Source organism: Clytia hemisphaerica, unplaced genomic scaffold (genome assembly GCF_902728285.1).
Source record: "Clytia hemisphaerica strain Z4C2 unplaced genomic scaffold, Clytia hemisphaerica genome assembly, whole genome shotgun sequence".
In the NCBI taxonomy this organism is placed as follows: domain Eukaryota; kingdom Metazoa; phylum Cnidaria; class Hydrozoa; order Leptothecata; family Clytiidae; genus Clytia; species Clytia hemisphaerica.
In genome coordinates, this window is record NW_027104328.1 from 495,445 (window position 1) to 521,283 (window position 25,839).

The following is a 25,839-nucleotide window of genomic DNA, read 5'->3' on the forward strand; positions in this document are numbered from 1 at the left end:
TCCTCAAAGTTTCTGGTCGCAGAAAATTTTTCGAACTCTCCTAAGAATATTTTTGGTGAAATCCTTTCTGAGGAGCTTGTGAATCTTCCTGACAATGCAATGAAAAAGAGGCTCGAGGTCTGGAAAATGATTGAGAAGTCCACAGACATGAACATTTGCAATGCTAAAGTCGATTTCATTAAAGTCAATCCTCACAAAGATTTGGTAAATTTGTTATCTATATATTAATAGCGGTGCTTTGTGTGTCTGTGTGTCACCACTTTCGTTTTCGCTTTGTTTGTGTTTTAAAATTATGACTTTTAGTCTCTTGCTCCACAAATTTGTTCTATTGGATTCGCGCCATTTGCAAAAGATCGGATAGAGCTTGGTTTAGACTTTATTAAGCCTTTGTTTTGAAATTTAAGGCCCATTTACATCTAATAATTTTAACTTCTGCCCAGACTTGCCTTTTTCTCTCTTCTTTTGTTTTAAATGTTTTCGAATGTATTTAACGATCGTATTTATTAATGACATCCGAATTCTTTTCAAAACAAAACAATTTCATTTCATAGAAAAGAATATTTTAAAAGTAAATCAAAACATAAAAATGTTTGTGGACAACAACAGCATTCAAAGGGCGATATAAAGCATAAGAAAAAATTATTTCACTTCTTTTTTCTTATAAAAATATTCAAGCCGTCGTTACGGTTAAAAAATGTGTGTACGTCATTTTTTATGTTTAACTATGAAAAGTTATGACAAGGGTTTAAAAAGCAACTTACAATTTTGTATTTTTCGATCTGATAAAAACAAAAAGTTGCACTATTCTTTGTGACCTTCCCACTTTTTCCTGAAAAATTGTCATTTAATCTGGAAGGCATATTTAACGCGAGCGAAGCGAGAAAAATAACTACCTGCAGAGTCGTTTCAAACGACACTGGTACAGTAAACGATGCTCTTTCTGAAAAAATATGTCACGGGGGGGGGGCAGTAAACGATCCAAATATGGTTAAAAGATAAGACAACCGGGGAAGGTTATAGTTAAACGTTGTAGAGATTTCTTTTTTTTATTTGATCGCTTTTTTGAGCCAGCTTCAACATCCAAAGGACTTTTAGTGCGTTCAGCTACAGCTTAACCGGCGTGCGACGCCGGGTACCGGCTAGTATATTAATGATTAGTCTAGCCGTTACATTTTTCCCGAAGTTTCATTATTTTTGATCATCTTCTTTTTTTGTAATTGAAATAGTTTAACATTACACCCCTTTCTCACAGACCCACTGGGAACCCTCCCAATCGAAAAATTAGCCAAAATATTGTTCCCGGGTGAAACATTATCAATTTTTGTCTTTAAAATAATGAAAATAATCAAATCAATTCCGGGTCTGTGAGAAGGGGGTGTAACATTTTAATGTCTTAAATATACTCAACCAATAGTGTTTTGAACATTTTTAAAATATATTAATACAATTTCATGTAGTCGCAAACGATAGTGGCTAACGATTCAAACTCAACTGAAATTCAAACATTGTATCAAAATTAAAGTAACCATGTTAACATTAACAATAACAAGAAAGTTCAATTCTTGAACTACTTTTTCTTACTCGGCTTCGTTTTCTTCTTTTTCGTGGGGGACGCGGGTGGTGGTCTAGGTGTATGCATCGGGCATGTCCAAGTTACACTCTTAACTGCCCTTGGCATAGTAATACCGGAGCATTTCATGTGGTGCCACACTTCACATTTTGGATATTGGCATCCGATCCATTTTGAATCCCAATCTTGATCTCGTTTAGAGTTTTCAACGATACCACATAGCTGACAAACATTCATCTTTCGCTTTCTTGCTCGTGAAGGCGAAGAAGCTTCAAGCTCTTGGAGTGTAGGCTCGTCGTACATGTTCTTTGTTGTTTGATTATAGTCAGCGTTGAAAAGATGTTTGTTTGTTGCGTAGCGAATGATTTGGGGTGGTCTGTTCGGAAAATGTCTATGATGTTCGATCAAAGTATCATCGTCTGTTCTGAACTTTAAATCCCGCATCTTAGAAATAAGTCCATTAATATGGTTGCTTCGTGATTTAGCAGCCTCGAAACTATTCTCACATCTTTTTTGGTATCGTTTCCCTCTCACTTTATCTTTGGGCGTCGAAGCCTGGATTTCTTGTTGGTGTTGAGTTAGTTTGCGTTTTTTGGATGTCACGCATGTTCCGTCTTCTTTGTAAACATTGAAATCGTCGAGCGACGGAATTTGCTCTTTAGTTATCAAAGAAGTAGGTCGGTTAATGATTGAAGATATTGGTGACGCTGTCGATACCAAAATTTCTGAATCTTCATCATAAAAAGGAATTTGCGTGTCTGCATGAGTAGGTGTTAATAAAAAATTTTCTGAATAGTTTATCGATTTTAAAGGCGTTGAAGTATGTTCGTTTGTATCAAAAAGTGATGTTTGCGTGTTCGAGAATTGCTCTATTATATCTGTGATATCTTCAAATTGACTCATTTTATGTTCTATTCACGCTGAAACGAAATAAGTAATGAGTTTTAAGAATATTAATTTATCAAAATCAGACGCAAACGATTCTATCATTGATTGTCTAAAAAGTTTTATCCTACTGACTAATAATTAATTGAGAAGCAATAATAACTAGGGTAAAAAGGCACAAAGTTAATTTAATAGACAATATCGTGATATCAACCCAGATTTTTTTTCATTTAACAAAATTATGTTTAGATCGTAAAATATAACATTTTAGTAACAAATTCTTTCAATGTCTTGTTTAGGGATGTTGCACTCGAAAAGCTTTTTGATTTCCTCCAAGTCTTTGATTTTATAGGTAAACTCATATTTACAATCCAAAACAGCACCACCACCATTTTTATCATACGGACGACCTTGCTCAAACTTGCCAGTGTAGTTTTTTAGCCTGTGCACATTGTTCAAATAAATACACCTGAAGTCTTTGCCTAGACTGTGGAGCTTTAGCATACGAAAGGCGCGACAGAGATTCGCCGGGACTCTACCGACGGTTTTTCGTTCTTTTTTTGTCTTAACTAGGACAGCATAAGGGTCGTATTTGTTGTCGTTCTCCTTGTAAAGAAGCATTAAGGTCTAATTTTGAAAACGTGATAGCCACTTACAAACCAGTGTATTTCGGCCTTTTTTTCCATTTTTTAATCGAAAACTACAATAGAAAGAAAGACAATGTAGAGGACCCTGTCGCAATTAGTGACCTGACCTTATCAATCAACATAAAAGCTCCCTCTCAATGTAATTTAAATAGACCTTAACAAACATTCGAATCACATTCGAAAAAAAACAACATTCGAACGAAAAGATTCCTTTCCTTGTCAAAATAAAAATAAAAACAGATAGAGCTAGAAGGGAAAACATGGAAAATGTGAAACAGTATTTTTAACTTTCAAAAGAACTTTTTTGAGATTATTTCAAAAAGAACCTGGCAGCGCTTTATCATTTGAAAGAGAGAGAGGTAACATCGTTTTAACCCATTATACCCAGAGAAAGAGTGGAAAGACTATGAATTTAATTTCTTGTTAACTTTCAACAAGATCTCCCAACCGTTATCCGTTCATTTTTAATTTACAACAGATTAGATAAAAACTTGATCAAACATGCCATAGTATTAATCATTTCCCATTTTTCATTGTAACCAGCCCACCAATCTTTTCTGTGTTCTTTACTTCCCAAAAGTTTATTTAAAAATGGGTCGTATCGATAATTTTATAGTTATTTATACCACAGGGAAGATTCACTTTAAATAGGCATTGGAATCAGTTTGTTCCTTTAAATAGACGTTCGAATCAGTTTGTCCCTTTAAATAGACGTTCGAATTAAATAGACGTTCGAATCAGTTTGTCCCTTTAAATAGACGTTCGAATTAAATAGACGTTCGAATCAGTTTGTCCCTTTAAATAGACGTTCGAATTAAACAGACATTCGAATCAGTTTATCCCTTTAAATAGAGGTTCGAATCAGTTTGTCTCTTTTAAAACACGTTCGAATCACGGTGTCCCGCCCTTTTGAAAAAACGTTCAAACGAGTCTGTCGTAATAAATAGTTATTTGAAATGTAAGTTCGAGTTGAAAAATGTTCGCTACCGCAATGGCGGTATAAGTAGATAATTGACGTCAAACCTACCGCAATTGCAGTAGTTAAAAACCCAAAACTTTTTTTGGACTTCTTTTATGTTACATAGGGTCACAGATTGGCTTATAAAAAAAAAATGCATAGATAGATTTTTTTTTCCGTAGATGAAATTCTAGACGAATGAATTATCTTCCTTAAGTTGTAATTTTTGTTAGGCGATGACCGTTTGCTTTCGTCGACCAGCGCTATACGTTTTTGTTACAACCTTTTTCAGGCTAAACAGAAAATTCCACTACCGCAATACCGGTATACCGCATACCGTATATTTCTCAGTCATTTTCTTTTTCGTTCTTTCCCGTGCGGACGTCTGCACGGCATTTCGGACTTTAGGTGTCGAACCGGGTTCTGGGCCTACTTTTTGAAAATTTGTGTTTTTTGGTAATATAAACAAAGAATGTAGTTAGTTTAATACACCTTTCCCGTAATTCAAATTTCTCAGAAATGGCCCGGGAAAATGTGCGCTCCACCGTTGTGTATAAAATTGTTTGGGAGGTAAAAAACGCGTTTTTGCCTGCGAGGGGTTAGGGAAAGTGGGATTTGAGCCTCTAACTTTTGACAGCGACCTTCTTTTGGCAAAATATTTTCAGGATGGTATAATATCATGAATAGATTGAACATACTAAAATTTGAGGGGATTTTGTTCGACAGAACTTAAGAAAAGCTCAAAAAACCAACTTTCCCTAAGGGAACGCAGGCAAAAACGGGTTTGTTTACCTCCAGAGACCAAACGGTGGAGAGCATCAAAATAATGCGCGCGCATTAGTTTTACGAATTACGGGAAAGGTGTATTGAAATAACAATGACCTGTGATCCAAGAATTCAAGTGAGATCCGATTCCGTAAAAACGTCCTACTTTAAAGATTATTGAAGCAAAATGTAATGTGTGTTTCTGTGTCCAACACAATGGAAGGACAGGGAAGGTGGGTGGGCACTTGAATTCTTGGATCACAGGTAATTGTTATTTCAATTAAACTACATTCTTTGTTTAATTTACAAATAACAATTAGCCTGTGATCCAAGATATTCAAATGAGACTTCAAAGCCTACATCTTTGCTTCAATGACCAATAAAAACGTGACACAGTACAAATGTCAAGTTGGCCCGAAATAGGGGCATATACTAAAAGACGGATCAACTGATTGACGGATTACGAAAACACAGGGATCGTCCTCGTGTGGAAGGAATTCCTCGTGTGCTAGCTTCATCCTTCTTCTTCTTAAAATTCTTGAAAATAGTTGCAGTGACTGGTAGTGTGAAATTGTTGATTGTTGAAGATAATATGTTAGGCACACACTAACTATTTTCATCGTTTGCTACGTTTGCTGAATTTTTAATCTAATGTAGCAAGAATGGGCCCTTGGGTCAATGTTAGTTATAAATATATAGGGGCAAATTGTTTCGCTGCTAATTTTCACATCTTTGCCCCAAGTGCCACCAGGCTCCAAATTGTTTCTACAAAATGTGTGTAAAAGTGGTAAAAGTGCTTACGCAGGGCCCGCGCCACGATTTTGAAAGTGAGGGGGCCAACAAAAACATAGTGACTAAGGAGGCGCAACCATGGTTTGGGCGGACGGGTCGGGAAATTTTAGAATTTTGACCTGGCTTATTTGGCTAAAACAGCTTCCTTTTTGTTCTGATTTTCTGAAAGAAAACTGTTAAGTTTGTTTGTTTAAAACAAAATAGTATAATTAGACTTATTTAAGTGTCCATCTGTCCCCTTTTAGAAAGGGTCTAACGTTTTTATTGGCATGCGCACAGAAAAGAAAAAAATAATTAGGCGAGGAGAAATTTTTTATTTTGCTTTGCAAAAAAGTGGGGAGGCCATGGCCATGTACAACAAGATGTTTGATGGCATATTGTATCCTTAGAAATAATTAATTCTAAAAAGTAAAATGGCCAAAGCTTTTTTCTGAATCACAATATAATACATATCAATCAAAAGAATATTCAAATTCCTTGATAATAAAAGTTTTGTGTTTTTCTGAGAGTTCCTCATTGATCTCCAAAAAACATCAAATAAATGATGAATCTGCTTTCAAAACGCAACTTTTTCGCATGTGGTAATGTGAATCTGAAGGCCTTCCTGTTTGTTGTTTTCCTGTGATAGAATTGGTATATTGACGCCTCTCCAATTTAGCGATACAATAGTCCAACGGAGGATTTGGGATATTGCCGTTTGTTTTCATTTCTCCCCTGCATCCTTGGCATATTTTAATTTCATTGTTCATTTTCTTCACTCTGAATGGCTCGATTGCATTAGCACTTTTCTATCTTGCTTCAATTTGGGACTTTCTTTTTCTTTTCCGGCTTCTGTCCAGGTTGACTTAGCATATCTGTTCTGACAGTTTTTGTTAAATTGAAATTGGTGGGATTTTTTGTAATTTTCTAAAAACTTTTTTAAATTGTTAGTAATTTTTGGAACTGAAATAACACGAGAACAAATTTTATTTCCATTAAAACCTGGACACCTTCGATCACACTTAATGCCACCTTGTTTCATTAGAATAACTTGCGGCTCTGTTGGCTGTTCCTCACTGGAAACAATGTAAACGTTCTCACAACCAGGAGCAGCAATGACCTCGTGTCTCTCGAGAAGGGCAGATGCCTTGAGGAACATAGCCTCAGCGATTGTATTAGGCAGCTGCACATATTCCTTGAATTTCTCCAGGGATATCTCCAACATTGAACCTTGAAGATCCGCCGGTCCTTCTCTGCTACTGCAAGCGATGTCTGCAAGAAGTCCCAGAAGAAGACAATCTTCATATAGGCTGGAATCTTGTGGTTGTTGTAATGGCTGTGACTCCTCGGGTGGTTTTACATTTTGCTGATCCTGTGACTCATCGGCTGGTTTGATAAGATGTTGTGGATCCTGTGACCCCTCGTCTTGTTGGTTATCATGTTGTGAATTCTCCTGTGACTCAGTTGGTTGTTCATTGTTCATTCTGGTTTGTTGGCGTTCCTGGCTTGTTGGTGTTTCTTGTATATGTTGCTTGAATGTTGCAATGTATCTTTCTTTCTCCTCCTAAAATTATTCAATAAGACTTTTATGAGTAAATTCCTCTACCTACTTTTTTTTTATTCCACAAAATTACATTAATGCACAATATAGGCAATCTTTATTTTTGATAACGAGTTAGGCAAACACTTTTTTATTTTCTGGTTTACTGACGGAGGTAAAATTTTGGACTGGAGGATGGAAAAAAATAAAAATAAAATTTCATGAAATTTTCTAAAATACTGATTTTAAATGAAGACAAAAAGAATAAAGTTTTTGTGAATATTGTTTCAGTCCAAGTGTAACTTTTTTTAAAATGTTGCTTGAATGTTGCAATGTATCTTTCTTTCTCCTCCTAAAATTATTCAATAAGACTTTTATGAGTAAATTCCTCTACCTACTTTTTTTTTATTCCACAAAATTACATTAATGCACAATATAGGCAATCTTTATTTTTGATAACGAGTTAGGCAAACACTTTTTTATTTTCTGATTTACTGACGGAGGTAAAATTTTGGACTGGAGGATGGAAAAAAATAAAAATAAAATTTCATGAAATTTTCTAAAATACTGATTTTAAATGAAGACAAAAAGAATAAAGTTTTTGTGAATATTGTTTCAGTCCAAGTGTAACTTTTTTAAAAGCTTGTGATTGTACTCTCTGCTTTGAGATATAGAAAACTTTCAGTCTTTCCCATTGCATTCCCATTCCATTGTGATTTTGTACAAAAAAATTGTTAAAATTCTTTGCTTGTAAAAGCTTTAAGATGATTTTAAATATAGTGGGGAATTCAGGGGAAAGTACTATATCATAGTGTAATTATTTTGGTTGATTTAGGTTTGAGGAAAAAATTTATATCTTATTTATATCTTATTTTCCAAGAAAATAAACCAGAAAATAAAAAATAGTTTGCCTTGTTACTCTTGCTGAATATTATGAAATTTTCGAAAATGAAATGTTTAATGATCTTATAAAACTCAATGTCATTGGTTTTGTATCAACACATCAAAGATCTTTAATATAAATATATTAATGTAAATGTAAATACCTTTGTCTTTAGTTGACAAACATGAAACGGGACTTCAAACTTCTCCTTCAATTCTGGGATTATTTCCAGAGTCCCTTTGTCATATATAGCATACTCAACATTCCTCTGCTGTCTTTCGACTCCTTTACCATATTTGAAAACTTTTCAACGGGAGTCTTAATCTGTGGCTTTCAAGCTTCAGTAAGCTATTCACACATTCCACTCGGTTTGTGGTGGATGGCTTCTCTCCTAGACCAGCTGCTAGACGTAAAGGTTTTAGCATATGCTTTTTCATTGTGTTGTGGTGATTCTTTTTTAGCCAAAACCAAAAATCTCTCCCTTTGTTGCCTATAAAATTTAATTTATATCTTCAAAAAATAATTTAATAAATTTAATCCTAAGAAAAACGTTTGTTTTTCAGTCTGTGGCTGCATTGAAAAAACAACTTTAAAGTCAATTAAATTTTCAAAATATTTTAAGGATGGCGTTAAAATATCTATTTTCATAAAGGGTTTTGATCCTCTTTAAAAAACCTGAACTTTGGGTGACTGTTAAAATTAAAAAATTTGGAAATATTTCAAAAAGTATTAAAAAAATTTAAACTTTTAAAATACAGATGCCATTTTGAAAAGTGAAAACGTCAAAATTTGTTGATATGGTCTACGAAGTCCGTGCACACCATTAAAGTGATCATTTTGAAAAAATATTTTTTTAAATTTTGCTGACGTCAGCACTTTATTGCAAAATTTTGTATTTTACTGATTTCTGCTGTTGTCAGCAAAATATGAAAAAAAAATATGCAAAAATGTTCTTATTATTGATATGCAACTGTTGTCTAATTTTCATGTTTATACCATAAGCCAAACTGGAGTTATTCAAAAAACAAGTTTTGCTGACGTCAGCTAATATCTTTTTTTGGGTGAAAAAAATAACTATTAATTAAATAATTAAATAATTATGGCACAGCATTTCCAGTGATCTACACTCTCTTACGCTTCTTTCGATGTATGAAGTTATATGATATGACAAGTGGAAACGGTGATAAAAAATTAGGTAAATTTGAAAAATCTGGACAGGCCTTAATTTGCGTGAGTGGGTCGATAGTTTCCTGGATCAAATTTTGAATTTTTTTATGCAAAGGCTTGATCGATGCAGACTTAATACAATCTGGGTATTTTCCTGATTCTAAGCATCCATCGATAACTTTTGAGAAAAGTTCAATGAAAGTTAGATTTATGATTTTTGAGATGTTCGCTGGAATACTATTTGGACCACTTGCTTTAGATTCATTTAGGCTGTTTATAATTTTGCCAACTTCAGCAGTTGTGGTTGGGGCAATGTAGATAGAATTTCTGCTGGGAGTATGGTTTGTGTTAACAATTTTTTGCTTTGTTTTTTTCAGCTATTGAGCCATAGTAATTGTCAAATATGTTGACTATTTCATTTTGATTTTTGACTTCAATTCCATTTTCATCTTGTATGATTCTAGGAAAGTATTCTGGTTGTTGTTTTCTATCTGTGACTTCACGTACCGCCTTCCATACTAATCTCAGATTTGCTTAGTTACCCATGGCTTCCTTGGGGGGGGGGGTTTCACTTTTATATTAGGTATTAGGCTTCCTTGACCGACGGTATTACGGTATTTGACCCAAAATTTTGTCGGTGTGACGGTATTTAAGACCCCTGAAACCCCCCCCTTCCTTGCTTGATGTTTATTTACGTTTTAATATTTTATAGGGGCATGTCTGTTGATTGTGTTATTTGTGATAGTTATTAAAGTTTAGTTTTTTGTTTGTATCTTTGTTTTGAAAAGTCTCTACCTTTTTTCTTTTCTGTGATTTTTGTTTTTGAAATAGTAACATCAAGAAAAGCAAATTGAGGGAGGTGATCAGATATACTAGCAATTAAATTCCCGGCTGTGTATTCTTTAAAGGAATTAGAATAAATGTTATCAATGAAGGTTTTGGAATGAGCAGTTATTCTGGTTGGTATGTTTATCAAAGGTTTTCTGCCACTGGTTAGGTTTTGAGTGAGGAATTCTTCGTTTTCTTTGGTACACATTTTAAAAGGTCGATATTGAAGTCACCCATTATGATCTATTGTTTTTGTTCTTTTGTGATTTTTTTTAATAAATTTCCATACATTGAATTGAAGAGTTTGATATTCATTGATGGATGTTTGTAGATACACCCAATGATTATGTTTTTGGATTTTTCATTTAAAATATCAGCAAACACTGCCTCAGTTTCCCCTCTTTTTTGGATTTTTAGATCTTCCTGAGAATTTACATTTTCAGCAACATAAATTCTACCTCCACCTTTAGGAGTTTTTGTAAAACAATCAACATAGTGGCCATCGAAACTGTCTGCTCAATTCCGGCTTCCACAGCAAGTCTGTGTAAAGTAAATGGGCCGATCGTGCTTCTCATACATTTGATGTGACTGATTAGGTTTCGCTCGTCGCGCGGGCTGAGTCTTCTTTGACATCCAGGATTCAGTTTTCGTTTATTGTGTGGTCTGTTGAGCAGCCTCTTGTCTGAAAATGGTTGCATAGCTGTATTTAGGAAACTTCTTCGTAATACGTCTGACTGGCATTTTCAATTCCACGTACAGGAATCTCATGTAAAGGGAATCTGCAATAGAGACTTTGCTCTCTTTTCTCCTCATGCCATCTATTTGTTTTTCAGTAATTAATTAAGTAAGTAATTTTTCTATTCTTTTATTTTATTTTTTGTGAAGAGAAATGAGGAATATGTATGTAGTAAACAATTGAACAAGGTACTGTATTGGGGAGGCCCCCTCAGCGGTTTGCGTGATGGCGTGATTGGGACTTTTTTCTTGCGTGATGGCGTGATTAGAGATTTTTTTGGCGTGTTGGCTTGATCAAGATTTTGGCGTGGTGTGTGATTTGGGATAGCGAACTATTTTTGCGTGATGACAAATTTTAGCGATTTTCGTAAGGCGTGATGGAGAAAATTTTTTCGCGTGATGGCGTGATTAGGGGTGCCGCTGGGGGGGCCTCATTGAGGTAAAATAAAGGCGACCAGGTCACTTCGTGTCGGATTAAAGATGTCGGTTAAGCGCCTGCATTACTTTTTTTACTGCATTACAGTTTGGTCCATGCTTTCGGCTTTTACGAAACACCTGGCTGGGTGACAGTAGTATTCTCAAAACACCCCCATTGTAGGGCGAGGTGACGTGTAAAAAAAAAAATAATAATCAAACATTACTTTTACTCAGATAGGATCTAATGACACTACGGATAGGATACTCCTTAAGGAAGGCCACCCACTCATGCAAGGCCACACCCTTCCACACCCATATTTTCAATCAAAACAACAACAAAACAACAACAAGGCACGCTAATTGCTGGTAGCAACCTCATTCTTAAGTGTTGACTGCAAAAAAAAAACAATTCTCCCCCAGACACCCTTTGAAATTTTTAAGTCACACGGTGTGGGAACCAAGTCTTTTTTGCAAAATTCTCAGACAATCATCTGCATAATATTGTGAGACTCACACCTTCCCCCACTTCCCCAAGTCAATGTTGTTTGAATTCGAGAAGCGTTGATGGTCAACTTTCCTCCGGTATCGAAACATTGAGGGGAGCGGGGTACCCTGAATGAACTGGAAAGTCTTTTTCATTTTCACAGATGATTGTAGGTAGTTAGTAAAAATCAAAAAAGGATATGATAAAAGTTTTAGTATTCCTTTCTGTTCCATTTAAGTCTACTTGGTAACAATCTTGCGTTTTACAGCTGCTCTCACTGTCCTACTTTTAGCTTTCCTTGGGCTGGATGGTTTTGTTGGCGTCATTAGTCTTTTCCTAAGTTTTTACTCTTTCCCAAAGACTTACATAGGGATGGTTCACCTTGCTCTTTGACTGCTTTCCCCTTCTTTGACTACTTCCACTTGTACTGTTGGAGCCAGACTTTAACAAATGCATTTGCTCTAACATTGATCCATTTATTCAATAGCAACTGAAGAAGTTTATCTTTGACTTTAACATTTGCTAAATTTGAAGTGAGTAAATTCCACGCCTTTATCACATCCTCACTTTGTTCAAAAGCTTCACGTAATACCACTCGAATACTTTCCCCACATTTGATCAACCCATGCCTTGGTATATTCATGAAAATCCTCGTCTTTCTTAATATCTGGATTGTGTTTATGTACTTTCTTATTGAATAATTTTGTTTCAAATTAATTAGGTTATTTCATTGACAACAAATACATAAATATTTTCCAATTATAACTTATTTTGTAATTAATTGGAATTTCCACTTCAAATTCAAATTAATTTGGTTATTCGACAAATTTTATATAAATATTTTCTAATTGTAACTAAATTTGTAATTAATTAGAAATTTCGCTTCAAATTAATTTGGTTATTTGACAAATTTATATAGATATTTTCCAATTGTAGCTTAAATTTGTGCTTAATTAGATATTGATGAATAAATAAAATAAATAAAACCAGCCACTTTTCTATATTGGAATTTAAAACTATTAGAAATATAAAGCTAAGAAAGGCCTATTTGTTTCACTTACTGCATACTATAATTTTTTTTTTCTTTTTTTTTTCTATAAAATAAAATATATTCTTTATAAGAAACTCATTGAAATTGATATTCCTTAGTGGAATACAAAAAAAGATGACTTCTAAAAGGCACAATATGAATTAATTATAACATATGTATAGTGAAAAAAATATATATCTAAAAAAGAAAAAAAAAATTTCAAATGTATCCTATCGCTTCTGTCATTTTAATGACCAGTGACTGGTCAGGTATCTTATTCGGGGTTCTACTTCCCCTGACACAGAGCACAGTAGATCGAATCAATGCAAAAGAGAGTTTTTTTCTAACAAAGTTCAGTGTCATTGAGAGAAGTTCATCTCTTTTCTCGGACATAAGCATGGCTAAAGCTTTGATAAAGATATGAGCCTCTCTTCCTGACCCCCCATTTGTGGTGAAAATCAATGGGGTAAAGTAGCCACCCTCAACGCGGATTATTCGTTCGTTATACTGGCGCTTCTTCTCCTTCTCGTTGACATCAAACATGCTTTGGGGGCTCATCCTAGAGTACCTTTGAGCATAGGCGTTGAAAACCCGTAAGTCAAAAATGCTCTCTGGCCTCTAGTCCAGAACCCCATAGCACTGATGTCAGCTCTTGCACCGTTTTCCTCAATGGCTCCCGAATGAATGTGTTCTCCAGTGATTGGCTCTAGGTTCGGTTCAATTGAGACATCCTTCTTAACATCATTCAGAAAATAAGCAATAGTGTCCCTGATTTCATTGTGTCTTTGGTACACAAATCCACCTTTGGCACATGATAAGGCATGCTCTACGGAAAACGTCTTCCACAAGGACAAGATGCTGGTAAGTGTTTGAGTTGCCATCTATAGCGTATTGCGATTGAATCAAAAAATTCTCTCTTGGTTAAAACAAAGTTTTAACTTTTAAGAGGCTTAGCTGTGAGCCAATTAGATGCTCCTTTGACCTGAGCAAGATCATTACTTTTCTTTTCCTCTGGGGATAGACCAGCTCTGATATCGTTGAGAGATTGTTTGTGTTTTAGTTCTCTATCCTTCAGGATGGCGTATTTTTCTTTACTACTGTTTCCCTGGAACTCCTTTGACTGTGTAACGATGTTCTCGGTTAGAGTGCTACTGACACAGAATTTTCAAATTCCTGTCTGGCAGATTCTGAAAGAATAGGAATGCCTAGTCCACCGTAGCGTACCGGTAATGCAAGTAATTTACTTTCGATGCATACTGCATACTATAAATGCTGTAGATCCTATCTGCTAAAAGTGCTATGAAATCCCGTCTGCCATCTTAATGATCCCTGGTTTTGCTTTAGATTTTACAAAGTGACTTTCAATCCATTGCCTTTTCACGGCAGTGTGGCCACTATCTCACCATTATGAAATTAACTGCTGTTTTGATTTCAGATATAGACCCGTGTGTGGAGCAAGCTACAGTTTCAGCTCTTCACTTCTCTAATTTTATTGGTATAAAAATCGGCAATCAGGCTAAGAAAACATCATACAGTCTGATTTTAGATGCAATTTTTACTGTGAGGAGATGGCAATCTTTGCTTTTCTTGTAGAATGTTGATGTTTTTACTATATTTGCTGATAGGAAGTTTGCAAGTTTATTTACAAAAACTGCTTAAGTTTTGGATAGAAAAAAATTGAGATGAGTGTAAATATAGCAAAAATAGCGATGAAACAAATAGGCCAAAAATTAAATTTATTAGAAATTCTGTTTTAAATTAATTTGGTTGTGTGTAAATCAATCTGATTCAAGTTTCTTTGCTTTCCTCTTTCTTGTTGCTCCTTCAGGAACTACTACTTCTTTGTATATATTTACAGGTGGCTGATATGTGTAGGTATAGCCAGGTTTTTGTTTTGTGATGGTGGACATGGATGGTTTGAATTGGGTTCGCAATTTTGGAGTAGACGACAAATCTTAAATTCAAAATAATATTTCTCAGTCAAAAAATTAAAAATAATATATAACCCAACAATGTATCTATAGTCAATGGCCTACTACAGTACTCAGTAGGACTTCTTAGTACGAAGTATTTATATATAAATAGATAGAAGAGGGTCCCCAGATAGAAATCGAAAATATTCATGTTTTCCAAACACATTTTCTTTGCAATTTTATTTATTCTCGCTGATAGATTTTTCCTTTCCCGTAATCCTTAATTAAAATTATTACCCGGCTGAAATCCGAAAAATGAACCAAAAAATCTCAAAGAATATGAGAAAATCTTAAAAAGATTGGCCAATCTTGTTCACTTATAAGTGATATAAGTGACCCTCTTTCTTGATATTTACAAAATGTTAATTTCATACATACATATGACAGTAATAAACAGAGACAGACTAAAATTGAGACCAGTGTGATACTAACCTTTCTCGGGTTCTTTTGTAGCCTCATAAACTTTGGGATTAATATGTTTGGGTCATATTTGGCTTTTGGTCTCTTTTCAGCAGCTAAAATAAAATGTAAAGTTAAATAGTTGTTTTGGAGAATACAACCAGTCTATGGAATAACAAATACTCTCGCCATTACAAACCGATAAATTATCTTATACCCATGTAACCAGCTGTGTTGAAAAAGAATTAATCATTTATGACGTTATCATCAAAACAATTTCTAATTAATTCTAAGTAATTAGCTATTCAAAAAAATTCTTTGCATTCTCTCAAACAGCTATTTTTGGCTAACTCAGTAATCTTACTAAAAGTTAAAACAAGTGCAAAAGATGTTCGATTACCAACCAAAACCAACCAAAAATTGAAAACTCTCCTGCCCAAGAATAGCATTCTCATAGAAGTTAGGAAATTTTTAGGATTAAAACCAGGGGCCATCTTACAATATTAATTTATTAATTTAGCCTTACTTGTCTTTCTAGTTCCTTCTTTTTCTTTATCTGCTGTATCAGCTTTTTCTCCATCGCCTTTAAAAAAGATCGTAAAGAATATAGATCTATTGCTAATTAGAATGTAATGTTGAATAGCTAAAAACTCTAGCATTAAAAAATGACACATTAATGTTTAATTATTTTAAGTGTGCATTAATTCTTTCTTATCATTATTTTGATTCTGGAGTTTTTAGTTATTCAATATGACATCCTAACTATAGGAAAAATGGTCTGTTGTGATTTGAAAATCCTAAATTTTAAACATTTGTTGCTCAGGAACATTTAAGTTATTGTTAGGCAAAATATCAAGATATTGACGATATATATTGCAGAGTGCTGGCAATATATTGGCAGCTCGATTTGCAATATTCCAACAATTTAGAGGGATCGTTAACGGAAAGAAAATACCTCTATATAATAGAGTACCAGGTGTTTACTTCGTACACTGCAGTCCCCAAACCACATTGTGAAATATTGCTTGTCAATATATTGTGTAGTTTAAGTAGCCCTTTAGATGATTTGACACAAGACTATATATTTTTGATAGCTCAATGATTCAAGCAATAATTTGACTTAATTCCTTTATAACATTCATACTTACTTGATTTGACCCTTTTCACTTGAGGCTGCCTAGCATTTTCGTTTTTTGCAGCTGCTTTCTTTGCCTTTATCTTCTCTTTTCGTTGTTCATTCTCTTGCTCTTCTATCTCTATTTTCTTGCTTAACAGCTTAATCTTGGGTCTCTCTTTGTTGTCTGTAGTAGTGTCAAGTTTCTTTTAGGAGGGTCTGAAAAGAAATGTTGAATTTATATTTAAAAAAGTAACCCGATTTATAATAAATGAAATAAAAAAGCTCTTTTGGTCAACACAAAAATTAATACGAATTAGTATCACCACTATGCAGGCTACCATTCTGAAAGATCTATCCAAATCTGCACTATTTGCAAAAAAAAGCTGTTTAACAATCGGTCTAGTTTAAATTTTGTCACTGTTTACCTATTCAACTTCAATGGACTAGTGTTGGTCTTTGATATGTAAAAAATGTCGCCATTCTAAACAAAAATTTTAATTTTTTTTCTTACATCAATCTTGAAATTTGAAAATTTGCATTGTTTACAGGTTACTTTTTTAAAGAGGGTTACATGTATTTTGTCAAGTAATAATAACAAAAAATTATATGATAAAATGATTCTGAAAAATCAAAACGAAACCTGAATTACAAAATGGTACATTTTCAAAAAAAAAAAAATTCGTTGAAAATCTTTTTTTCAGTAACTTAATTTAAGGAAGGATTATATTTTGCATTTTTGAGTCCAAAGATGTTGAAAATTTTTGTTAGGATTAAATTTTCACAAATTTTTGAAAAATTTTAAACATAATCCTGATGTAAAAAAATCAACTAGGAAAACATATTTGATTTTCAAAAACATACCTCTAATAGCGCAAGTTTTTCCTTCTTGGTAGTTCCTGGTAGTTATTCTTTGGTAGCACCAAAGTGTGTTTATGGGACACATGTTTTAACAAATTTTTCGAAGGTTGTTTTTAACTTTGATATAGGGAGCATTCAAAAAGTACATTCGTCCAAATTTTCAGACCCCCACCTTGTTTGTCAGCGTTTTAAGTACACCCCCCCCCATTTTTACACTCGTTTTTAGCTCAAATTCCCCCCAGATATATTAAAAAAGGGGATTTGAGCAGATCCAAATTGAAATAATAACACAAGTTTTGGGAATAAGAAAGCTTATGAGCAAATGATAGATTTGACTTGCCATCTTCGACATCTTCTAAAATAACTGCCTCCGCTAAGCGTTGTCCTTTAGAAAATGTTCTATGAACGCACCACACAAGTGAGCTGAAATATAAGTGGATTTGCTTGAGGAATTTTTTGTGTATAAAAGTTTTTTGTGATTTTTTTTATGCCCAATTTAGTGAATCGTGAAATTTAGTACACGCAAAAATTTCCATCCTAGTAAAATTTTCCGAATTGCAACCCACGAAATATTCGGTTTTCTTGTTCCTTCACGGTTTGTTCTATTTTCGTAACTCTGGTACCGATAGCTTCTACAGAAGTTTGGATTTTTCCCAAGGTCTCGTAAATTAAGGTAGAGTTCGATGACACATACTTATTTATAATTTCATCTTGTTTCTTCAAAGCTTCTTCGATGAAAGCTTTAATTTCGGTTTTCATAACTTCATCCATATTTATTAAAATTGACGATCGATGAAAGTAAACAAAACAAAAGAAACAGCAAATAGTCGATATAGATAACAATAAAACAGCAACAGTATATATACAAACAGCAAAAAATTCGATAAAGTTTTCTCAATATTCTCAAAAATTTTCAAAGAGAATTTCTCTTTTTCTCTTTTTATTCTTTCGCTCCACGAACACGTCCGTTCTGCTTCGCAGCATGTGAGTAATATAATACCAATAAGGTAACTCAAAATTTTGTATTAAGAAGTTCACTTAGAATTATAAAATACACAATGCGTAAATACCCATTGCCAAATTTAAACAATCTTATTCAAATGAATTATCATATTTACCCAGGTTTCATGTTAAAATCAGGTGGCATTTGTTGCGCTATCGTTTTTGGATCCTCAATTATCAATTCCTTCTTTGATACACTTACGCTCTAAATTTAAAAGGTCATGATAAAGCATTTGTAATTTAGTAAGAAATATCTTAAACTACCTACCTTTAGAGGAATTAATATTACAGAACAAAGGAGATCAGATTGTACAAAGATGTAAATGGGAACTTACATGAAGGTACCCTCTATGGTCAGTCAAGATTTTTCTAATTTTAGACTTCAACATGGTCAACGATTTACTGCCATCTGTTGAAGTTACAGCTTCTTTGAATAGCTGAAATTGAACATTTTGGTTTAAATATTAGTCTATAGAATTTTTTTTCTATATCAAGAGGGACTAAATTATATATCCTAATTGGATTTGCTGTCGTATATGGATTGTTTTTATGATTCTTGTGAATTTTAGCCATTCAAAAAAATAGATCGGAAAAATCATTAGTAAGTGCCAAAACCAGTTGCTAAAACGCAATAAAGAAAATGGAAAAAATCAATTGAAACGCTATTTCACATTAATTAATTTCGCAAAATCCCTAAAATGGGACTTCTGTCTTCAACTCATTCCGCAAAACATTAACATTTTTTGGGGTCGCTCGCATTAATTAATTCTGCATAAATTTAATCTTGCATTAATTTATTCCCTTAAAGTAATGCTACTTACGGAAGACTGATGGAAATCTCTGATTTCAACTCCATTCCAGTCGGACATTTTGACTCCTTCTCTATAAATTCGTCCATTTCCAAGGCTTTGTAATACTGTTCGAATTGTTAAAATAAAAAATAAAAGTGTAACTACGACCTTACAACAAAATATGTATTTAATTCAATTTATTGATGTTTTTTTTAAAAAAAACATAAGTGTTATTTAAAACATCAAGTGTAATGAAATTTAGACTCGATTTTCAAAAGTATCAAGACTTTTTTGATCTCTTAAACTAAATGACTCAATCCCAGCCGGCACACAACGTTTTCAAAACGTTTTTTTTAGGTTTAAATTACGTTGTGAAAAAACGCGTTGCCAAAAAACGTTTTAAAAACGTTTTTTCAACGTTGTAGAGAAAACGTGTTATTTCATAACGTTTATAAAACGTTGTTGAAACGTTAAAATCCAAACGTTTTTCAAAGGTTTTGCTAACAACGTTTAAGAAACGTTTTTGCTAAACTTGATTTAAACGTGATTTTGATCAACGTTTTTTAAACGTCTATAAAACGTTTTTTTGAGACGAAAGAGTAGTGCCCAAGATTTATATTTGAAATATATAAATATAACTTCATCGCCTCTCAGCTTTTATCCCAAAAAAATTTCTGAGACTTTACCTACCTGCTCTGAGATGTAGGAGAGATATTCTATATATCTTTTTCTCTTTTACTTTATTGACTTCTCTTTAAGTTTTAAAAAATATATTTTAATAAAACGCCCACTCCCTGTTTGAATACCTCGTAAGATCGAAAGCATCCACCGAAGGAGGACTTCAAAATATCTGTTCTGAAGGCACGTTCCAGCTGGATATGGCGGTCTGTTCTTACCGAACTAAAGAAAAAAGTCTGCTGGAAAAAGTGGTCTGTTCTACTGAAGATTGGGACCAGCTGGAAAAATATGATCTGTTCTTATGAAAAAATAGTCTGATATCTTATATTTATAAATAACGTGTCTGAGAATTTCCTATCTGTTCTGAGGGAATTTAAAAAAAGTCCTGAATGTGGTTGCCTGGAGTGGCAGCTGAAAATTCTCCATCTGTTCTACAAAACATCTGGAAATTGTGGATCTGTTCGAACTGTTAGCTGGAAATTAAGTTTCTGTTCTTAAAAGTCCTTCAATGTCAAGCTGGAATTTAGCGATCTGTTCTTATAAGATTTTGTCAGCCCTGAAAGATAAGAACAGTTAACTCGCGTAAAATCAATCGCCTGGTAATTTCGTATCTGTTCTGAAAGTTTTTTTACCTCCTAGCTGGAAAAATATAACTGTTCTGAAGTAAAAATTTCTCGCCTGGAAAACGAGGAACTGTTCTTAATTTCGTGGAAATCCTTCCAGCTGGCAAATCAGAACAGATATTTGCAAATTTTAGGTCGGTGGCTGCTTCTGTAAGATCGCCCACCCGTAGAATATAAACTTGTAATATAAACACCCACTCGCCGCCCCCATCGTCCGCAAAATTAACAATGGAATGACTTCTTTTCTGGACAGCTTTCGAACGTTCGAACGTTCAAACGTTCGAATTCGAAATCACTTGTAGTTCAAAACAAAAATCAAACAAAGTTGGATGTTTCATGCACGAAGACTGGAAGAAGCTGGTTCTTTTACAAAAATCAACTAGATAATGTAAGTGGTTTACATTAAACTGAAAATGCTTTTGATATTTAAGTTAATTCTTAGAGGCTTTATCGGTGTAGCTTATTTCAGGTTTCAAATTCTGATGATATTTATTTTTGAGAGCAAACCTTGGAAAAATTACATAATCTTCAGTAAACTTTATGTTAAAACTTTTTATTTTAACTTCTTTTCCGTCAGATTCAAGCTGGAGTGTATTATTGGTTTCCTTATTGCGACTATCCTCAGCTGACTTTGTGTGGTCGCCAGCAGAAAGTACCGAAAATATGCTAGTAAAGGTAGGTGAAATGTAACAAGACTTAAATAATATCTTTCCAAAACTATGCTAATAATTTCTTGCTAATACCCCTGCATCACTGAGTGAGCTTGGTACTTCAAACTACTGAAATTTGACTTGGAAACACCCCTGTCTCAACGACAATAATTTAGCAAAGTCCTTTATAGACATTTCGTGAAACAAAGTTTGGCCATGAAATTTAAGAAGATTTTTCTTTATCCTTCTGGAGCATTCTTTTTCCCGTGGAAAGAAAAGATAGGAGTGTGATTATTTACGTGGGTCCCGTGCCCTCGTGGGTTCGTGCCCCCGTGGGTCCAAAAAAAAAAAAACCCGTGGGTCCAAAAAAAAAACCCGTGGGTCCAAAGAAAAAACCCGTGGGTCCAAAGAAAAAACCTGTGGGTCCGAAAAAAAAACCCGTGGGTCCAAAAAAAAAACCCGTGGGTGTTTTTCCCGTACAGAGCAAATTATGTCGCCTTTGGTGATGACCCGCATGGGCAGCCGTAGAATATCTCTGATACATAATCTCGCTATTGTCTGCGGGAGACTGAGTGTTCGAAAGTCTTTTTCTCGAGTTCAAGGTAGGACAAAACAGTCGAATATCAACTCTTTCAATACCGCCAGAAAGAGAAAGTTTCCGGATTCTAGCAATTGACAAATGAGAAAGTTTGTTGCAGGGCGAATTCTCACTGTTGTTGAAGAGACTTTCTTAATTTTTGCTTTAATCGAAAGTAAACTTCATTAACTTTGAAGAGACCCCTAATCAGACCCAAATCAGGCGATCACGCCAAATTTCAAGTTCAATCACTCATCACGAAAAATGACCAAATCGAAGTTCATCACGCAATTATCGGCAATACATACAGAGCAAAATTTCGTTTAATCACGCATCACGCTCCAAAATTTTGTCAAATCGTGATCACGTTCTAACTTCCAATCAGGCAATCAAGCCAAAAAAATTCGCAATCGCGCCATCACGCTTGAAAAAAAACCCCGGTCACGCCATCACGCAAATCGCTTGGGAGGCCTCTCTTTGAATAAAATTCAGTTTCAAAGCGAGTGGATGTTTCTATCAGAGGCTATAAGGTGAAGAAGACGTCGTTCCAAAAGGAACGATTTTTTGGGATTTTTTTTGGACCCACGGGTTTTTTTTTGGACCCACGGGTTTTTTTTTCGGACCCACGGGTTTTTTTTTGGACCCACGGGTTTTTTTTTTGGACCCACGGGTTTTTTTTTCGGACCCACGGGTTTTTTTTTTTGGACCCACGGGTTTTTTTTTCGGACCCACGGGTTTTTTCTTTGGACCCACGGGTTTTTTTTTTGGACCCACGGGTTTTTTTTTGGACCCACGGGGGCACGAACCCACGAGGGCACGGGACCCACGGGACCCACGAGGGCACGGGACCCACGTAAATAATCACACTCAAAAGATAGTTTTCAACGTCTCAACTGCAGCTAAAAAATCTTTAAACATCAAATTTACTATTCGTCTTTTATTTTTTCAGGATCGCAAACGTGTGAAGGAGACCACAGAAATCGCAATCAAGATATCGTTTTTTAACACTTCGAATAGCAATCATACTGGAAACGTTTGGAATGATGATCACAAAGATGCCAGAAAGGAAGGACGGAAGAGAAAGAACATCAAATTTTTGATTTCATTACGTTTAATTTATACTGATTGTAGATTTTCATACCCAGAAAATTATATAGAAAAGAGCATTCAAAGAAAATTCAAATGTGTGTACGGTCTTTCTCATAATAGTGCAATGAATAGGAATTATTTTGGCAAAGAATGTCTTAGAGACGTGTTAAAACTAATCTAAAATAACTTTTAAAGACGTTTTTAAGTCGTCTCAGAAACGTACCATACCGAAATGACAAAAATTAGAACCTCTCGGAAACGTCCTAGAGATGTCCATTATTCGTTCCAAAAAGACGTCTTTCAAGTGGCTAGAAGAAAACGTAGAAACAACGTTTTTTAAATACCTTGCAAAAACGTAATCTATAAACGTTTGAAAAACGTTTTTTTGACGTTGTGAAAAAACGTTTTAAAATGCGACAAATACAACCTGAAACAAGAAGCCCGTTGGGCGTGAAGGCCCAGCGAAAAGTAACGTGTTGAAAACGAGCCTGTGCAAAACACCAAATGTATGACCCGTTGAAATAGATCAAAGTGAAGACAGGAAAAATTTTTTCAATATCACTGCGGTACTTCTCATTGGTTAGACGCTTGAAATTTTATTTAATTATCTCGGTTGAATACTCTCGGGTACCTAATTACCTATTATAATAGCTGGAGGGTTTGGAATAAGCGGGGGAGGGGGTTGGAATAAAAATGTCCTGGTCGAAAACTTTTGAAAAGGAGGCTAATACAGCAGAATTGGGACAAAAGAGGCAACTTTCAAAAACATTTTTGCAAAAATCAATAGGCGGGAGGAGGTTGGAATAAGAATGTCCTGAATTAATTTGCAGGAGGGGGCGGCTATTAGGTACCCGAGAGTAGGAGTTTCAAAAATCGTCAATTTTTTACCCAATTTTTGCCTTTACAGTTTTGCCTGTAATGTGAGTGAATAGTTTGTGACAGATCCAGAAATGACCATTTTCACTGTTCATGTGTTGCAACCATTCAATCTAGTTCAAATTTACTCATGAGCTGCATTTTAGTGTCCATTAACAGATTCCAGAATCAGTTTATATACTTTAAATAATTATGTGATTTGAGTTTGAAAAATCAAGCCACCGACCGTTTAATGCGACAGATCCAGAAATGACCATTTTATTTAATGTGTAGAATCATGAAAAAAGTCCCAATCTTGCTCAAATTTACACATGCACTGCATTTTAGTCTCCATTTAACATATTCCATAATCAGCATATTTGAAATAATTCTGTGTCGAGTTTGAAAAATCAAGCCACCGCACCAAATCGTCAAACGAGACAGATCCAAAAATAACCATTTTCACGCGTAGCATCATGGAAAAAGTTCCAATCATGTTACAATTTACACATATGAGGTCCATTTTAGTGTCCATTACCAAATTCCAGAATCAGTTTACTTGAAATAATTATGTGTTGAGTTTGAAAATCATACCACCACGTCCCACCATATACATACCATACCACTGGACTGTTAACAGCGACAGATCCAAAAAGTGACTGTTTTCTTGTGTAGCATCAAGAAAAAAGTTCCAATCTTATTCAAATTTACACATGAGCTGCATTTCAGTTTGTTTATTTCTATATCAAAAGCCATTATTTCCTAAAAATAAAGTCTTTTTGAAAACAAGAAAACAAGAAACTAAAAATGAAAGTGATTTAAGGTAGAATTTTCACTCATAAAACTTTATGAAAACTTGAGCAAAGATATGGCAGAATGTTGAAAAAGGTTTATAAAGAAAATCATTACAAAATTTCTTTGGTTTGAAAGTCTCTTGACCACTAAAGCAAAGAAAATGTTCAAGAAAGTATGAATCAACCTCCTCGCTTCGACCGCCATCTTGTTTTGTTTTGAAAATTGTTTTGAAGGAGCGCGGAATCAGAAAATATGTTTTATAGCCTGTATCCGACTTTAGTAAGCTTTTCCCTTTCCAGACGGCAAAATTTAAAAGTGTGGTACTGGTTTTGAAGCGCCGTTTCTACCAAAACGGACGGACAGACAGCGGAAGGACGGACGGAAAGTTGCAAATGAAAGGCCCTATCGCTAGCGCTGGGCCAAAAAACGTTTTCCAAACGTTGTGAAAAACGTTTTTTAAACGTTTTTTAAACGTTTTTTTGCCGGCTGGGATGGCATAATGGATTGATTGTACTAACTGCTTGACCCTCCCTGAAATATGCAATATGACATTCACTTACTCTCTCTAAATTTTCTTCCTCAGTTTTACTGGTACCCTTTGGTCTTCCGCGTTTTGGTTTTGCAATTTTTACTAAATAGAAAAAAAATCAATCAAAGACAATCAAGAACATTGTTTCCTTTGAAAAATCCATGTCAATTTAAAAAGCTTTTAGGGATTATTTGAGGTAACTTGTAAAAAACAGAATTTTCCAAACAGAAAGTTTAATTTAGTGTAAATCCAGGTAAATCGGTTCCAAAAAGGAAGACTTTAAATTGACAAATAATCAGTTGTAGGATTTTACCTTCTTTGATAATTGGTGTGAGTCCTGTCGAAGCCTGAGTGCTTTCTGCTATAAGTAAATAATACATTCTTAAGTTAACCATACTGATTCTAAAAACTTGCAAATCATTAAAAACTTATATAAACACAATGAGCTTGAGCTTTCTGCCTTAAAAAATATTTTAATTGCCTTTGACCTTAGGTGGTAAAATGTTGAAATACATTTGTAGTAAAAAAACTAAGTGAGAATTTGGTATGCGTTTTCGTTTTTTATTTACAGATTTGAAAAAATATAAGATGTCTTTTTTTTATTTACAAACAGAAGAATTTTCTTTTGGGATCGTCATTCAAGTGGGAGTTAGAAGTCATCCACAAGATTAATGAAGTTGTCCAGCCAATCCTGGTTTTGTTCTTCCTGCATGGTTATTGTTTGGTGAAAAAAGTCTATAGTTATTATTGTCATGGTAATGATCGTGTTCACTTCCAAGCGTACAACATGTTCTGTAATCCACGTGACGGTGATCATAATTGAATTGGTTTATTAATTGCTAAATGATATAAACGAAGTTCAAATTAATCAAACTAATTGCAGTAAGTATCATCTTTTATTTTATAACTCCGGACTCCAATAAACATATAAAGATCAATATGACAGTGTTCATTCATTTGCGAAAGTTTTTGTGTACTTTAATGCGATAAACTTTCGCGGTTGGGCCTACTCAAATTTCCAATGGGATTTAATTTCGCAGATTTTCACGGATGACACCCAAATCCACAAAATCTCGAACGTTTATCTCATTAAAGTTTTTTTGGAAAAATAGTAGATTTTCTTCTGACTTATTTGAACTGACCAAAAGAGATCATCTTGTATTGATAGGCTTCTATTCTATTTCACCAGTTAATGTCAAATAATATAAATATGATTATATATA

The 25,839-nt window shown here is 34.4% G+C and overlaps 1 protein-coding gene across 1 annotated transcript; it reads right to left on the reverse strand.

Annotated features, from left to right (window-relative positions):
- Positions 1 to 1,567: 1,567 nt before the first annotated feature.
- LOC136817730 (uncharacterized) lies at positions 1,568 to 17,798 on the reverse strand. The gene is made up of 7 exons (XM_067074045.1): positions 17,722 to 17,798; positions 17,368 to 17,450; positions 16,201 to 16,353; positions 15,579 to 15,635; positions 15,086 to 15,168; positions 6,599 to 7,160; positions 1,568 to 2,328 (listed from the first exon to the last, which is right to left on the reverse strand). Exons 1-7 carry the CDS (start codon positions 17,796 to 17,798, stop codon positions 1,568 to 1,570), a joined length of 1,776 nt encoding a protein of 591 aa, XP_066930146.1.
- Positions 17,799 to 25,839: the final 8,041 nt, after the last annotated feature.

Excerpts from the sequence above, each read along its gene's own strand:
- LOC136817730 (XM_067074045.1), bottom strand. The coding sequence starts at position 17,798 with ATGGATGAAGTTATGAAAACCGAAATTAAAGCTTTCATCGAAGAAGCT. Across the intron at positions 17,451-17,721 it reads CAAGATGAAATTATAAATAA|CTCACTTGTGTGGTGCGTTC; the intron begins GTATGTGTCATC and ends CTTATATTTCAG. Across the intron at positions 15,169-15,578 it reads AGAAGGAACTAGAAAGACAA|CTGCTGAAAAGAGACCAAAA; the intron begins GTAAGGCTAAAT and ends ATTTTATTTTAG.